Source organism: Aspergillus oryzae, chromosome 2 (assembly GCF_000184455.2).
Source record: "Aspergillus oryzae RIB40 DNA, chromosome 2".
In the NCBI taxonomy this organism is placed as follows: Eukaryota; Fungi; Ascomycota; class Eurotiomycetes; order Eurotiales; family Aspergillaceae; genus Aspergillus; species Aspergillus oryzae.
Genome location: NC_036436.1, coordinates 5,481,757 through 5,498,165, shown reverse-complemented (window position 1 = coordinate 5,498,165; position 16,409 = coordinate 5,481,757). Strand labels below are relative to the sequence as shown.

Genomic DNA, 16,409 nt, shown 5'->3' with positions numbered 1-16,409 from the left:
GAGCCCAAAATAGCAGGCTAAGGATGCCATCCAATCACAAAAGCCAAAAGGGCTGGGGATGACGGTAAGTCGACGCGTCCACTTGGCTACTATGAGACTAGCAGACTAGTATGTAGTAAGTACAAACGGAGGAGGCAAAGGAGGAGGGAATCCGAAAGAGACAGTTGGTGGTCAAGTGACTTGACCCAGAATGTCGGGATGATCACGGGTTGGTAAGCCCTCTAACAACGACTTCTCTACGATTGTACGAACAGGGCCTCTGGTTACCTTGAATTACAGGGTCCGTTGGTGTCTTCTCTCTAGTATCTTAAGCAGATATCTCAGGCTGATGCTATAAGTTCTATAATTCTTCACATCGAGTACTTAGTACTTACCATGCGTGCTCTACTTGAGCAAACTCTACAAGAAACAAAAATAGTCTCCCACACACACCCACCTTTTATGGTGCGCTTAACTGGGAAGCAGAGCAGGAGGTTTATTGATTGCTGGACGGCTGCACTAAGCTTCCTTCGCGTGGATTTACTCTTTCCGATACTAGTAATGAAACCCTGATTTGACTGACAAGAGACAAATAAGAAGGGACTCCAAGATGCAGAGCGCATTAACCTTTCACTAGGTGAAGACAGGGAAACCCAGGAACCAATAGTATCGAGGAAATGCAGTCACGATCGGGAAAGACTATGTGCACTCATTCCTTTGCCAATCTTCACTCTAATGGGGGCAACATGGCGCTCAAGGCTGTGCTAGGGTATGACGGTATGCCCAAGGACGAGTAGACGTCATAGGTCATTTGTTGGACCGCGACGATGGCATCCTGTATCTGCGTCGGGGAGTAGCCCGATTCTCTGTTCGGAACGCACGTAAATAGACCAGGCTAAGAAGAAGCTTCGGGCAATTTATAGTTCAAACCCAAGACTCATAACCCACTGAGCGTGGTCCGATATGTAGCCAATGGGCCGCTAAGGTGCTATACAGCCTCCCCTTCCTTGTCGGGAGTGTCCCGTCACGTTTTAGCCTGCAGGACTAAATCTATTGATTTCCAGGTTTTCAGGTGCTTTACCATGCGTACCGACCCACAGGTATGGATAGTGCTAAGTGAAGTCCTTAATTAGTCTATAAATCCCACTTTGTCCGCCACCTGCAGAGCACAGGGCAACAAAACGCTGTGGGGCCCCTGCTCTTGCAGAGGTCTATGCTCACTCGGGATTTAAAAGGACGCAGCAGGGGTGATACGGCGTATATGAGGCCATTGGCCTGCCGATGATGTGTAGTTTATATGTATGGCCGGCATATGTATGTGAGCTCGGACTTCTCCGTCCTTTCTTCCCTACTGGGTAATGTCGTAATCTTCGCTCAATTAGGGAAGAGGTCTCAAAAACATTGAAATCGAGCCTCCCTTGACCGCATTTTGGGCTCCCTCACGTCCTAGCGCCACTCAGAATGGGCAAAGTAACATCTCCCAGCATATACTTACATTGCATAAGTTATCTATGTGGAGTAGATCATCTGTACTCTCGAGACAATACAAATCTGTCCCGGATTTAGCAAGTTACCACAAAGGGCCATTTTGGTCTTCCTGCGTGTCAAATGGTTAGGTACATTGGAACAGATGATCCGCTTCAAGAATGCTATTATACATTGAAGACTAGATGTTATCTGCTGTGTGTTCACCTTTGGCGCAGGTACGCAACCCATTTGATAAATAACACTGATACACACATGAATTGACATCATTTCACAAGACCACCTGGGCATGTAATTGTATTCTTTTCTGGTGGTATAACGACAGCATAGCGTCAATACACTCCGTCGACATCAGAAAGCCTCGGGTATCATTGCCCCCGGCCCCGCCCCCCCCAAAAAAAAGAGGGCGAAAACCAGAGGCCACCGGGGCCAATAGACGTATGGAGACCCAATAGTAATGATGGGCCGAGATTATCCGGCTCGAGAGATCGCATGCCATATCACTCTGAGCGAGTCAAAAACTCATGATGTTTCCACGGCGCTCTGTGCGGTTACCCAGCCGCAATCGTAGCTGCGCCCGCAGATGTCGCAGGAGATCTAGATCGCCACTTACTGACTGGCTGAGATTGGGTTCGCTAGTTCATTAGTTTTCCAAATCTTCGACGGTCCATGGGCTGTAGTCGAGGCCTGTGCGTTTCTCATATCCCAGGGTATCTCATACAGCACATACAGCACACTATCGAGTACAGAGGAATGTGTGGGATCAGCTCGTTGTTTCGAATACGAGATCTGGCCCTGGGTCTGCATCCACACAGTACATAGAATAAGAATGTCCAAACGGAGGAGTACTGTCCGTCTGTCCCGGTAGATCTTTTCCAGGACAGACCCTCATAACTGCATCGAGGCCAAATGATAGGTTTGGAGTGAACAATTGTTTCTCAGCATCTAGAGGTTCACGACTTTTCCCAACAAAAACAACAATGAAACGACCAAAAGCACGGTCCCAAGTCACGATGTGGCCTGTCTCTTCCCAGCTTTGGGCCGCTTCTAAGAAGGCCCCTTGTGCCGATTTCGGTCTCGCGACCAGGTATCCGAGCTGCATCAAATGTAGGCCATATTCAGTCACTAAAGATACCCCATGTCTGTGTGGTCTCACGCGAAGTAATCCTAAAGTGGAAGGCGACCACGCTTCATTCCGGTCAATTCCCACAAGTAAAGAGTCGTTTGGCAATTCAATCGGGGACCGCTGAGGAAACCAGGCGAAGTCATAAGGAGCAGCATCCTCATTCGGTATGAAGATTCGAATGTAGTCCCCTTCAAATTCATCTAGTAGGTTAGCGACCTTTCCTAGCTCCAGCATCGATTTTGAGCATCCGAGTGCTTCAATCTCCGCGACTAGGCGCATGTTGCTACCATACCCTGCACTGTCGCCATCGACTGTCAAGATCGGTTGGTTGGAGCTGATGTAGAGCGGATTGGAGATGCTAGTATGGACTGATTTCCGTCTATTCCAAGTTATGCCGAGTCTCTTCTCCATATCCTCAAGTTGAGCTTCAAGGATGCTAGGGTACTCCTTCCCCGCAAGCTGCGGAATAGCATAGGCCACACGTTCAGCTGCGAGGAGACCTTTCAAACCCTCGAAGTCAGACAGACTTGGAAGGTTACCATTGGCGCATTTTGATATCTGTCTCAGATAAGTTACAGCTTTTCTATGGTTTCCAACATCAACAAGAGCTTTCACACAGCCGTAAGCCGAGTGGAAAGTGTGAGGTGACTCAGGGCGTAATCGTTTCGTCATTCGATCCCATATGTCTTGTAATGTTCTGTCGCTTTGTAATCTTGCGAGCAACGACAAATATGGCCCAACGGAATGGGTTGAATCTCGATAGTCGGCCCAACACATTATACTGTGCAAATTGTGCTCTGAAAAGCACCCATCAGCACTTTCTCCCGTCACTACACTTCGCATCTCACTGGAATCATAGCCTGGCTCCTGGAATGGCAAAAGTTGGAGAGAAACGAGGAGTGCATCCACAAGGGGAGTGCACGAGTCTAGGTCTAGCCGCGGGGGCCGGAGGGAAATATAGCCTTCGAGATACCGTTTCAGAGCTGATGCCGAGAAGGCAAGACAAGAATAGTACATTCCTAGAACAAATAGTGAAGGCGATACGGGCGCTCTCAGTTTCTCTAGCCTCATGAGGATCCCGTTAATAGCAGAGAGTATCTCTCCGTAAGAATCAGAGCGCTGACAGCGTTTCAATGCCTGGGCTAAGAACCTACAATGCCCTGTTTGCAAAATCATCCCACCCAGTGGATCGTTGACATTTCTTTCAATCAATGAACGTAGGTGGTTAAGGTTCTGTATATCTTTTTCCATACCTCGTAACACCTCTGTCTTACAAGGAGCTGCGGTTCTTTGTTGGAGAGAGCTCCACAGAGGTGGAGGAGGTGAAGTGTTCAGAGGCCATTGCTCTGAGAAGAGTTCCTCTAAATGTCTGTCCTGGGATGTTTTCGGGAGTACTCCATTCTGAACCGGCTGTGTACTCCCCGTCAAGGCAAATCGTAAGAGCTGGGACGGTGTGGGTTTGGTGAGTGACTCTAGGACACCCCGTTTAGCATTGCCCGAGGCATGTCGGAGAGATGATTGTGACAGGGGGAGTCGGGAACGCAGCTGTCGCCTTGGCCCTAGCCACAAGCGATAATCTAAGCGTCTGGACATTTGTTACATCCAATGCCCAATGGGCACCTTTAGAGTCGCACGCATTGTAGAACATCATCTTGGTAAAGCATATGGATGATCATGGCACGGGCGGTGAAGGGGGCGGTGGGAACGGCACTTGTAACGTTGAGGTCGTGATCTTGCGCTTCCGCTGTTCTTCAATCTACCATCTTATCTCCGATTATCTACAACTGGAGTAAGGTCAACTTGAAACTGGAGGACTTCGAATAATCTGCCGCTGCTTGTACCATCCGACACTAATCACTGCACTGGTGCTATATACAATCATGCCTACTGAGCGCAGTACTGAACAACCTGCGTCAAAAGTTTCTGCCGACGACGAGCCCGTTTCTGTTACAGCTAAGGAACAGAATAATGCCGCCAAAGATTCCACTGCTAGCCAAAAAGGACCTGAAGGCGCAAAAGCTTCAGGCAATTCATCGGCAACAGTGGAACCCGTGAAAGGAGACGATACGGCCGCAAAGGCGCGCCAGAGACAGGAAAGATTCAAAGCCCTTCAAGCTCGTGCGGTAGGTTTTTCCATTTCTTTTTTTCTTTTCCTTCTCTCTTTGTTCCTTTCAATTTTTCAGGTTATCCCTTTCCCCAAACTCACTTTAATATAGAAATCCGCGACCGAGCGCAACTTGAAGGAAACGGCAGCCGAGACACAGCGTCTAGCAACCGATCCATCGCTGCTTTCGTCATTGTCTCGTAAACATGCGTTTGCGTCACATAACCTACTTAAAGCCGATACGGAAGCCGCCGGTGAAGATTTTGAACGGAAACGCGCTTGGGATTGGACTGTCGACGAATCCGAGAAGTGGGATAAGCGAATGGAGAAAAAGCAACGCCATCGGGATGATGTCGCTTTTCAGGACTATACGCAAGATGCACGCAAAGTCTACAAGAGACAACTGCGCGAGATACAGCCAGACTTGGAAGCTTACGAGCGAGAGAAGTTGGCAGCTATTGAGAGGGCTGCTGCTAATGGCGACTTGGAAATTGTGGAAACCAATGATGGTGAAATGATCGCCGTCGATAAGAATGGCTCTTTTTATTCCACTGCCGATACGGTGGGTTTCACTGACAATAAGCCTGATCGAGCCGCTGTCGATAAATTAGTGGGAGACCTCAGGAAAGCAGAAGAAGTTCGGCTCAAGAAACGGAGAGAACGCCGTGGCGAAGAGGACGCCGATGTCACCTACATCAACGAAAAGAACAAGCAATTCAACCAGAAGTTGGCGCGCTTCTATAACAAGGTATGTTATAGCCTAGTCACTTGTTGACCGAGATCGCTGGCTAATCGTCAATTAGTACACTACGGAAATTCGTGACAGCTTCGAACGTGGTACTATGATCTGATAGAAACACATGAGACTATATCTATAATACAGCGCAGGGCTTGCCGATCAGCGTCCAGTCATGTTTTTAGGACTACCAGGCCTGCGATCAGAAATTGGACATTCACTCAGGCTATCGCCTGAAAGCCTGGAGAAGTAACCAGGAATTGGTGTTACCTTTTTCTCAAAGTTGAACTCATAGCATGCTTTTTCTCCAAGCACTCGTGGCCAGAGCTTCGATTTTCTTTGTTCCTACAGCACCACGCACGGACTCGTCCTCCATCGCCTCAACCACGGCCTCGCCTACCATGTCCACCTGAAAAGGTTTGGTCACCATTGTGCCGAGAAAGTCAAGTCTATTGCCCAAAAGCTCATTGAACTGAGACCCAATGAAGCCTCCAAGTGCTATTGGCAATGTAAACTTTCTGCTTGAGTCGTACATAAATGGAGCTCGGATGAAGATACTCCGCAATTCCGGGATTGTCGTCGATATGGTTGTTTCAGCTTCTCGTTTGGTTGTGATATATCTGCTCGGAAGAACAGGCGCCCCCGCTGCGGCGGAAATGAATACAAATGTTGGGACATGCTCGTTGGAGGTCTCTTGGGCTAGTGCAATTGCTGTCCCACTCAGTCAGCATTCTGTCTTCACTCGGCGCCTAAAATACTGTATGGCATAAACGGACCGGAATCTCTGTTCATCAGCTCATAAGTCAATTGTCCATCTCTTTCCTTTGCTTTCAATGGCTCTCCTTCCCGCCTTTGTAGGGGATTCTGGCTGCCCATTTTGGAGGAGCTGAAGGCCCTTTGTAGGCCACTAATGATGGGTTCTCTTCCTTGCACCACGCCTTTGTAGTCGGCCTCTAGGATAATGCCCATGGTGTGTACAACAGCAGTAGCACCGCTCAAGAAAGGCTTGTAAGACTCGGGTTTCAGCATATCTGCTCTAGCCCATTCTACAGAGCTCGCCCAACTAGGGCGTTCGGGCGAACTCGAAATCGCATCCCATCGTGGCTCTCCGGTCCGGCTGCGAGAAGAAAGTATGAATTTCGACGAACGAACTGGCTCGTGTTATCGGAAGAGCTCGTACCTGAGAGAAGTTACCGACCAGCCTCTGGCTACCGCAGACCTGCATATCCTCGAGCCTGCAAATAAAGAACAAGACAGTTAGTGATCTACAAGAATTCTTAGCCGACACTGCGGTAGAAAAGTATACCAACCTAGAAAACCGCTTCCGCCCGCAACGACTACCCTTTTCGTAGCCATTTTCCGCGTTATTCTTTGTCAGTTTAACGCACGGAATTGAAGCGATATGAAAATCAAGCGTAAATCAGAATTATGTTCAGTGGATCATTGTGGGCGCATCTGGTCTGATCTTCGGAGCTTCCAAGCTCTGGAACCACCGCTTCCGACGACACCCCATCGTCATGCTTCCCGCCGCGTTGTCACGTGCCACTGGCAATTCCCGCGGTGATTTCGCGACAAGACTAGATAAGATCTAGGCACTCAAGCGCACCTCTATACTTCACTAATCTTATTTCCCTTTTTCTCAATTACACGAGCTTATTTTTCAAGGCGATTAAATTTCACTAATCAAAGTCTGCAATGCCTTCCGCCACAGGCACGAAGCGCGTGAGAGTGAGTAACAGCCATAGTCTCATAAAGAAAACTACAGGCTAACGACTAAATCTACAGGGTGTCTCTATCTTCAGGCCCTTCGGTACGTCCATCTTGACAGCCGACTACATCCAACCAACACGACCTTAGAATCGATGGAACGAACTCTAACCATCCCTAGTATTCGGCAGCGAAGCTCAACCCTTCGACCCAGCCAAGAAACCCCCCAACGCCCCCGCCGATCACACGCATCAATGGCGCGTCTACGTCAAAGGCGTCAACGACGAAGACATCTCCTACTGGCTGAAGAAGGTCCAATTTAAGCTCCACGAGACATACGCCCAGAACATCCGCACCATCGAACAGCCCCCGTTCGAGGTAACGGAGACGGGATGGGGTGAATTCGAGATTCAAATCAAACTCTACTTCGTACCTGAATCGATGGAGAAGCCTCAGACTCTCTGGCATAGTCTCAAGTTGCATCCGTACGGGCCAGATGCGGAAGCCATGAAGGAGCGACGAGACCAAGTAGTCAGCCAGAATTATGAGGAGATCGTCTTCAACGAGCCTGTGGAGCAATTCCATGATCTGCTTACTGGGGGTGGTGCACCGGCGCAACCGCAGAAAGGAAAGGGAGGAAAGAACACTAAACAAAGCGGTCAGCGGAATGTCAGGACGGCGGAGATCCCTCAGAATGACTCTCCGGGCAACCCTTATAGCAAAGCAACCGAGAACAAGGAATTGGATCGCTTGGGTGAGGCTAGCAGGACGGTCGAACAGCTGATCAAGGAGGAGAAGGAGCGACTTATTGATCGTGAGAAGAGGCTGGCTGAACTGCGCGAGAGTGAAGGGGTGCCTGCGAACACGAAGAAGCGTTAAGCTCCGTTTCTCTTTTGATTACCGTGATAAAGACACTCGCTTCCTTTTCGAGTCATGCCGCGTCTCCGAGACACTTCGCTCGCTGGGCAATACGATGCACATACGTTGGAATGTGACGCTACCTACTAGGTACGCTCGCCAGACACTAGCGTGGCGAAGATACGATCAGATGTAACCGCCTACAGCTAGGGAACCCGACCTCCCTAAACTCATGCTGGTGGACCAAACCGGGTTACTTATACCCAAAATTCTCCCAGCAGAGTTACATCCTTCATGTGCTGTATAGGAACAACACAGAAGAACCCACACCGTTCACTGAACCTACCCACAGAATTGGCCTAGATGACCTAATGAACATCTTAATCTTATCTTCAGAAAGCTGCAGTAATCGCTCAACCAATTGCTCGTGTAATGCATAGTTATCCAGTAAAGGTAGCAGTACCAAAATGGGTCCTACGCTATCCCACCACTTACTATCGATTAATCGTAAGCATCAATCGTTATCAGCAATCTCGGAGACTCCACAACCCTAAGCGCAACCGAATTCCGCCTGCACATCCGTATCCGCCTCCGTATCCGGACCCGAAGATAGCCATGGACCCTAACGTCGGGTGACAATTGTGGGCCAGTTTGAAAAACAAGGGATACCACGGAACAATTATCAGAAATGGGCAATCTGATGCAATTAGGGATCATAACGGGTGTGCACGCAGTGTATGTCACCTGCTGCGGCATTTTAACAGGCCGAATTCAAATGGGCTGACAAAATAAGCAATAAGGGTCCGTGTATACGAAGGAGTATATCCTGGATCAAATAAGATTCAAGACTTCAATTGATTGATTCAAAGTAGAGAAAAGATAATAGATATATTCCAAGGCGCAAAAGAGCTAATCCCGAGATTCCTCATGTTTGCACTCAGTCTCCTCATTATTTACGTTAAGTTAATAAACTAAACTTGGTATGTAGACGCTTAATCATAACTTGCTGTAGCTTTAGTCGTATCTCGAGTTTGCTTGAGGAACGGTATCAGATCTGTCCCACCCGTACCATGGATCCCCCCGGTAAGCTTCTCGTTTTTGTCTCGCATATGGGTCGTCGTCGATGTGGCCAAATTGACTTGTGTCGACTCATTGGTTGGCGGTTTCGCCTTCGCCGCCATGATGATGTACCTCGTGACGATTTGAATATGTGAGTCCCTGAAAACCCCTAGGGACATCACAGCTGCGTTGTAGGCGTCTCGAATTGGCGAATTGGCCTTGTGACTAAGCGCGTAAGCACGGACATTCGAGACCCTGGTGAGCATCTCGAGGAAGCGTCGGTGGGGTCCGGGCATATAGTTTCTCATTTCCTGTGAGGGGGGAGAGATTTAGTCCTAATCGGGGCTGATAGAGGGTAAAAAGTAATACATACCTGCATGAATCCGTTCTTAGCTCTTGGCTGAACTGCATCATTAGTCTTCATGCCTCCGGTAGCTATATGTTCCACACCCAGGAATATGTCGAATGTCTGGATCAATGAGCTCTGTGCATTGCTTCCGCCGCTGTATTGATGCCATTGTCCTTGACCATCGCCGATGTCATAGAAAACGCCGTTGGGTAGTCCGGCTGAGGCCATGTTTTTGCTGCCGGCTAGAAGCGGGCGGAGTTGGTGGTAGAATACTGAGGGGCGGTTCTTTTCGTACATCCGTTCTAGTAGTTTGCGAAGTTCCTTGAGGCCTTCGCTGAGTGCGAGGAGTGAATCACACGCAAGTTGAGCGTCATCAATACTGACAGCGTGTATTGTGTCGAGCATCAACGGGATAAGTTGTGCTCCTTTTGCTTCTAATGCGACGGAGATCATTAGGAACCATTCTTCGTCCTTGGTTCCGGTGAATGAAGCCGTCACTGACAGAAGGTCAGGGTCTGTGAGGTCCGCGTTGGGATCGGAGGTTGCGTAGTTCCATAAATTAAGGGCTGCGTATGTGGCACATGGAGGGAGTTCTAAGTGACTCGAGACTTCGAGGAATGGTGAGGATATAGCAGGGGGTAGAACCTGTGCGCTAGTTAACGAGGTGTCCAAGGATTCCGTAGTAGTGAGACTGACATCTTTCGGTTTTTCACCACCCCAGATGTAGGCATGTGTAAGATAGGCAAGTAAAAGATAGGCTCTCCTCCATTCTGGCTCTCCTTGTAGCTTCGACGTCGAAAGGACAGGAAGTGTTTCGACAGCTTGTCGTATAGTTCGGAATCGAATATGGTCCGGCAAGTCACTAACAATATGCTCCCATGGCCAGTAATAAGGACTTTCCATCGTCTTCAACGGGGGAGAATGAGGGAGGAAGCCATTCTGGAGTGACACCCCATATTCGTCGAGTGAGACCTCGGGAGTATAGCGCATGGTGTAATGTGTGACAAAAAGAATATCCTGTAACGGGGATTTTTCTCTTAGAATTTTGCTTAGCACAATAGACTGATTGTTAGAAACTTCAACTCTTATACATGTCTATCAATGTATAATGGCCTGATATCGAGGGTATGGCGGAAGAGGGCCGGATCAAGAAGCGGCTTCCGGCTCGGTCAATCTATGAAGATAACACATAAAACTGGTATACACTCCGAGATAGTACAATATGCACGTCAGCAGGAAACAATTACAGGACTGCAATATGGTATGGGTCCCCTAACGAAGGATATTGTCGGAGTGGCCCTATTATCAATACACGGATGTGAGGCGGAAGCGGATAGCCATCCGGCCTGAGCCACCAAAGAACGAGGAGATGCAGCTGGCATGCAATGACGTATAAAGACACATCTGTAATCCACAGGATTAGCAGAAAAATCATTCTTGATAATAATCTTGAAAAGTTACCGAAGTCCACACGATGTCTAACGTTAAATCTTCCAAGCCGGTTTTCCCTGAAAATGCAGGGTCAAATGAATACGCGGCGTCTCTCGACGCAGCAGACCCGTTGGCATCATTTCGTGACAAGTTCATTATTCCTTCAAAGGCAAACATAAATAGCAAGAAGCTTGCAAAGCCAGGTATTAGCTGCCCTTCAAATCTCGTTTCCACCGTATCCGGTCTGACAGGCTCCTAGGTCTCTCGTCAGACCCGTGCATTTACTTCTGTGGCAACTCTCTAGGTATTCAGCCAAAGGCCACAGCGAAATACCTAGAAGCACAGTTAGACACTTGGTCGTCAATTGGTGTATCTGGTCATTTCGTAGATCTCGAGGGCTCTCCTCTGAAACAATGGCAATTGCTTTCCGAACAAGCCGCAGCATCGATGAGTAAGATCGTCGGAGCACAAGCAGAGGAAGTTGCAGCAATGGGAACCCTAACCGCAAACCTTCATCTCTTGCTTGCGAGCTTCTATAAGCCGACTCCAACAAAGCACAAAATTCTGTTAGATTGGAAAGCTTTCCCCAGCGATCATGTAAGTATACGAGCTTCATGTCTGACAACGGACACCATCTGCCCAAGCCCATGTGTATTAATACCAATGCAGTATGCCATTGAATCTCATCTGGCCTGGCACAATCTCGACCCGAAACAATCCATGGTTCTCATTGGCCCAGACGAGGGCGAGTATGAGATCTCCACAGAAAAGATCTTGTCTTACATTGACGAGCATGCCGAAAGTGCAGCTCTCATTCTTCTGCCAGGGATTCAATACTATACTGGACAGCTTTTCGACATCCAAAAGATCACAGCCTATGCACAGTCACGAGATCTTACTGTTGGGTGGGATTTAGCTCATGCGTATGGTAACGTTGAGCTGAAACTACATGACTGGGACGTCGACTTTGCAGCCTGGTGCACGTATAAATACGGAAATGCCGGGCCAGGGGCGATGGGAGGTCTTTTCGTTCATGAGAGGCACGGTCGAGTTGATTATAGCGAAGGAGAAGACGCTCCAAAGTTTAGGCATCGTCTGACCGGGTGGTACGGTGGTGATAGAAGCGTGAGGTTCAAGATGGACAATAGTAAGTAGTGAAAGATCAGAGAAGTGGTCAGAGCTAACATTTTCGAAAAGATTTCAAGCCAATCCCCGGAGCAGGCGGTTGGCAACTTTCGAATCCTTCGGCTATCGATCTTGCATGTCTCTGCGCCTCGTTGTCCGTTTTCGACGAGACATCTATGGCTGAACTGCGCAAAAAGTCCGTTATGCTAACGGCATACTTGGAGCATCTCTTGCTGAAAGATACCACTGACGAAACACGTCCTTTCCGCATTGTCACGCCAGCAGATCCCGAGGCAAGAGGGGCTCAACTCAGTGTACTACTGAAACCTGGCTTGTTGCAGAACGTCTCCCAGAAATTGCAAGAAGGGGGTATAGTTTGCGACAAGAGAGAGCCGGGTGTCGTCCGCGTTGCCCCTACTCCACTGTACAACACTTTCACCGACGTATGGAAGTTCGTGAGTTATTTCAAGGCTGCACTGGACGAACCAGAACTGAAGAATTGAATTGTGCCTTGATATAACCACAAAATCAGTGACAGTGTGGTGAAGGTCACGTACCCCACAGCAAAGGCTAGTCCGAAATGCGCGCCAGAGTTTGCTGAGATATGACGAGCACGGAGCACGATGTGGTGATATCAACATCAACCTCCGCCAGTGGTATTTGGTCTCTTGGCCGCCTTCTGCTTGCCTGTTCCCAAGTCAACTGTAATATAAGAGAGCAATTAGGCTATATAACGACCAAACATAATGAATGAATGCATAAGAAAGACAACTGATCAATGTAGCCAAGCCGGTGGCTATTCTAAGAGACTCATATATATTTTAGCGGCCCGAGCAATTAGGGTGAGTTTAATGGGATGATTAAGATATACAACTACTTGAGTTTGTATGGCAAATAAAAAGATAAATCACCGCAGCATCAAAAGTTTCCGATCCCCGCCCTATTGTCACAGGTTCGTAAGAACTCCTGTCCTTGAGAAAAGAAGTTTGCAGCAAGAATTGAGAATTCATCGTCTAGCACATCAGGCCGCGGTGAGTTTCCCGGTTCGATAGCGTACGGCGGGCCTGCAGGGAACGGAGTTTGAAGACCATACTGTGGCATTGGGGATGGTGAAAGTCCCTGTTGGGGACCGAGTCGAAATGGTTCGGGTAGGGGAGACGTTTGAGATACTTCTCCAGCAAAGGTGGGAGGCTCCGAGTACAAAGAGTCGCCGAACATGCGTCTGGCAGAGTCCGAATCGCTGTTTGAAGAGTATTCAAGAATTTCCCAGAATCGAGAGAGATCTATCAGTAGACTCTTATTTTGAGCTCCGGACTCGGGCTGGTAGGAAGCAGAGACAGCATCTTCCAGACGTTGTAATCTGTCGGCCTGCGGTACATTCCAGTTAGCCTGTTGTCTTTGACCAACACAATAAAACATACCAATCGGGCCATATACGGCCATTTCTCCCCCAGCTTCTGTACAAAGCTGACACATTTGAGGAACCGGTCACGCTTCTCTTGACGAATTGTGGAGTTTTCGGTGAAGCTCAGCTGTAATTCAATTGTAGCCACGACCGCGGCGCTATACCCTAGGAACGGATCTGAAACCATGAACGACTTCTCTTCAAAATACTTTATGAAGTGTATTATCCAGGTGGTATGTGTTGATATTAAGTCAGAGGTATGCTGCAGGAATATCTCGGGGATAGTGCTTCGGAAATTTCTGAGGCTCAGCGAAAGTAGAAGTGGATGGTTGAGGAGACATAAGATGGTATGATACAGACACTGATTGAGGAAGAATGGACCCCAGTAATTTCGGTTTGCTTGGAGATCCTCGAGTGTCCTTTCAGATAAGCTAGCGGGCTTAAATCGATGGATATATGGCACAAACGTTTCTAGGTCCATCTGAAGTGTGATTATCTTGGAGTATTCTGACTGCGAAGACCACGGTGGTACGTTGGTTGGCTTCCCGTGGCGGCGAACATATCTAGCAGTCTTCGCAAATACTTCACTGAGCATGATCACATAGGCTACTATACCTTGATCCTTAAGATCAGTAGTCCGAGCTCCATCGGTCATGTCGTTCGGTGAACGAGACTGCGGCATGCTAGGACTCTCTGGGTAAGGTGGGAAACTGCCATCTGGGAGATCCAGATAGTCAAATTCCATTCCATGAAGACGCTTGAGCAGGCAGATGCTCCAAAAGCATCGCCTGCGCTCTTCTCGCGCCACCGGCGAGAGTACAGCATGAGACTCCGACGCGAGGTTCGCACACTTTGCTAAGTTCATAGCTAGGCTGCTGTGGATACTTGATCGATGAGTATTTCCATCTAGTAGATCAGTTAGCATAGACAAGCCATCTTAAAACCACTATCTTACTCGTGAAATCCACTAGGCTTAGAAGACATAGACACTGTAAGGTTGATAGCTCAACCGGTCCTTCTGATACCCGTCTCATCACTAAGCTGCGGGCCACTTCTGTATAACCGCTGGTGCGAGCGGCCAGATCATTGGCGTCGCGATATTGATCCTCAGAAAATCGGACACTCAAGGCAAGAATGGCGTAAATAACCTCCGGGTCACGATTTCCGAGGCTACTGAGAAAACTGTCCCTATGAAACAGAGGAAGAGGCTGCGAGTCGCAGTATAGCATGTACAACTCTGCAATAGCAAGGACATTCTCCCACGTCGGAAGAGGCGTGAGCTGGCTCAGTGATAGGGATGATGTTACGGAGCCACCAAGGGTGGGTGGCATAAATGACGTTGTTGTCTGTTGTTCAGGTCTTTGGCTATTCCGACTGATGCAAATATTAGTTCTTTAGTATCGTCATAATGCTATTGACGTACCCTAGCGCGTCCAGGACCTCATTCATCTTGGTTTCAAGGCTGCCTAAGCGGTCCTCCTGTGCCTTTGTTACCAGGCCTGCTTTTAAATTCTCCAGCGGGTTGGTTCTTACCAAAGCCTGGGAGACCCTTATCTCTGGAGTAGTCGACACAGGGATTGGGTCTCCAGACCCGGTTCCATTTGTTAGCGATCTTCTTCCTTCATCAGCATATGTGCATTGCTGCTGTAGCCGTGCACACAGTGAGCAAACTGGCTGCTCTCCTGGACACTTTGCCTTCTTGCGCCTGATATTTACCTAAGTCATTGTATTGTATAACTATGTGGGTAGACTAACCTGCACGGCTCACATGCCTGGCGCACTCGTTTTGCCGGTCGTCCAGCAGACGTACGGTTCATTTCCGCTCGCCCTTACGGTATGGATATCTGCGAGATACTGTCAGGGTACCAGATGTTTATATTATTTGGAGTAGCATACCAGTATATACTTGACTTAGTGCAATATTCGACCACTAAACGAAGCCTGTAAGTAAGGATGCGCCCATATGTGCTATGTATAGCATGACTATTCAAGAGAGTCATATGTACTTTGCGATGCTTGTCGCCTTCTATATCGATGAACATGATTAATATGCAGCGACTTATCCGATCCACTTCCATTGGATGCAATCGCCGCCAAAACGCTTACTAAGCTACAAGACTGCTCCTCTCGAAAATCATTCGGAGTCAGCTGATACATGTTTATAGATATGAGCATTGCGCTCCCTCTAGCTATACAGGTGGGATACAAGACACAATAATGTAATTAGTTCGTTTAGCCACTGTCCTACTAACTACTATATAGTAGGGAATCATCACACAAGTGCTGCCCGCATACAAAAACGAGGGGAACTCACTAGATGGATCTTTAGGAAACGCACTGGATATAAGTATCATCCAAGATTATTATAGTCTATCCATGGATACAGTAAGCCTGCAATCATAGAGTTAAGGATTTAGTTGAGGAAAGAATCCACACATTGACGCCCTAGCTTATCTTATATACAACGTTGAAGATCTTCCTCTCAACCAACCCATCTTGAAAATAGAGATACACCGCCAATCGCAACGAGGCTGTTATTTTGTATATTAGGACAAATGTAGCTTGGTGAGAATCCCATTTAATCCTTGCCGAACCAGGTCTTGTGGCCCTGTATACAGTATTAGTACAGTCATCACAATGTATATGTTGTTTTAGCTGGGAAGCTAGGTATAGCCTCCAGAAAAGGGTGACTAACGAAGACCATGCGGATCATAGCGTAGGTGGTGGCTAAAGAAATTAGTGCTTAAACAAAGCATCCGGGATACGCAGACAACACTCACCAGCACCCAGGCCGTAGACGGAGAGGAGGTAGGGGTACATGACGTACTTGCTACGCTCGGTCTGAGTAGCAACGAAATTCGTTAGGATGCCTTTCTTATCCGACATATCGTACACGGTTAATCTGTAGATCAACTGACCTTCCACCACTGACGCTTGCCGTCGTGCTGCTGGAAAAGACGCTGGTAGTAAGGGACACGGTTCTCGCGGAACACGAATCTAGAGGAGCAAAAATTAACATATCAGCTTAGGCTATATTCATTGGGG

At 48.2% G+C, this 16,409-nt stretch overlaps 6 protein-coding genes across 6 annotated transcripts; 3 read left to right on the top strand and 3 right to left on the bottom strand.

The window, feature by feature from the left end:
* Positions 1-4,470: 4,470 nt before the first annotated feature.
* On the top strand, positions 4,471-5,545 carry AO090003001251 (pre-mRNA-splicing factor SYF2; the record flags this gene model as incomplete). Its single annotated transcript, XM_001820271.3, has 3 exons — positions 4,471-4,713; positions 4,807-5,442; positions 5,498-5,545. The coding sequence occupies 3 exons, from the start codon at positions 4,471-4,473 to the stop codon at positions 5,543-5,545; spliced, it is 927 nt and encodes a 308-aa protein (XP_001820323.1).
* A 174-nt stretch (positions 5,546-5,719) lies between these two features.
* Positions 5,720-6,786, bottom strand: horA (ubiquinone biosynthesis protein COQ11; the record flags this gene model as incomplete). Its single annotated transcript, XM_001820270.3, has 4 exons — positions 5,720-6,141; positions 6,207-6,547; positions 6,611-6,665; positions 6,741-6,786. The coding sequence occupies 4 exons, from the start codon at positions 6,784-6,786 to the stop codon at positions 5,720-5,722; spliced, it is 864 nt and encodes a 287-aa protein (XP_001820322.1).
* Positions 6,787-7,125: 339 nt separating this feature from the next.
* yaf9 (YEATS domain-containing protein YAF9) lies at positions 7,126-8,016 on the top strand (the record flags this gene model as incomplete). The annotated part of the gene is made up of 3 exons (XM_001820269.3): positions 7,126-7,158; positions 7,216-7,240; positions 7,319-8,016. 3 exons carry the CDS (start codon positions 7,126-7,128, stop codon positions 8,014-8,016), a joined length of 756 nt encoding a protein of 251 aa, XP_001820321.1.
* Positions 8,017-8,987: 971 nt separating this feature from the next.
* Positions 8,988-10,393, bottom strand: AO090003001248 (indoleamine 2,3-dioxygenase; the record flags this gene model as incomplete). Its single annotated transcript, XM_001820268.3, has 3 exons — positions 8,988-9,365; positions 9,428-10,048; positions 10,100-10,393. 3 exons carry the CDS (start codon positions 10,391-10,393, stop codon positions 8,988-8,990), a joined length of 1,293 nt encoding a protein of 430 aa, XP_001820320.1.
* Positions 10,394-10,877: 484 nt separating this feature from the next.
* AO090003001247 (kynureninase) lies at positions 10,878-12,462 on the top strand (the record flags this gene model as incomplete). The annotated part of the gene is made up of 4 exons (XM_001820267.3): positions 10,878-11,037; positions 11,094-11,431; positions 11,504-11,981; positions 12,032-12,462. The coding sequence occupies 4 exons, from the start codon at positions 10,878-10,880 to the stop codon at positions 12,460-12,462; spliced, it is 1,407 nt and encodes a 468-aa protein (XP_001820319.1).
* Positions 12,463-12,877: 415 nt separating this feature from the next.
* Positions 12,878-15,181, bottom strand: AO090003001246 (putative C6 transcription factor; the record flags this gene model as incomplete). The annotated part of the gene is made up of 5 exons (XM_023235237.1): positions 12,878-13,327; positions 13,381-14,270; positions 14,320-14,710; positions 14,898-15,069; positions 15,120-15,181. 5 exons carry the CDS (start codon positions 15,179-15,181, stop codon positions 12,878-12,880), a joined length of 1,965 nt encoding a protein of 654 aa, XP_023090275.1.
* Between the last annotated feature and the right edge of the window lie 1,228 nt (positions 15,182-16,409).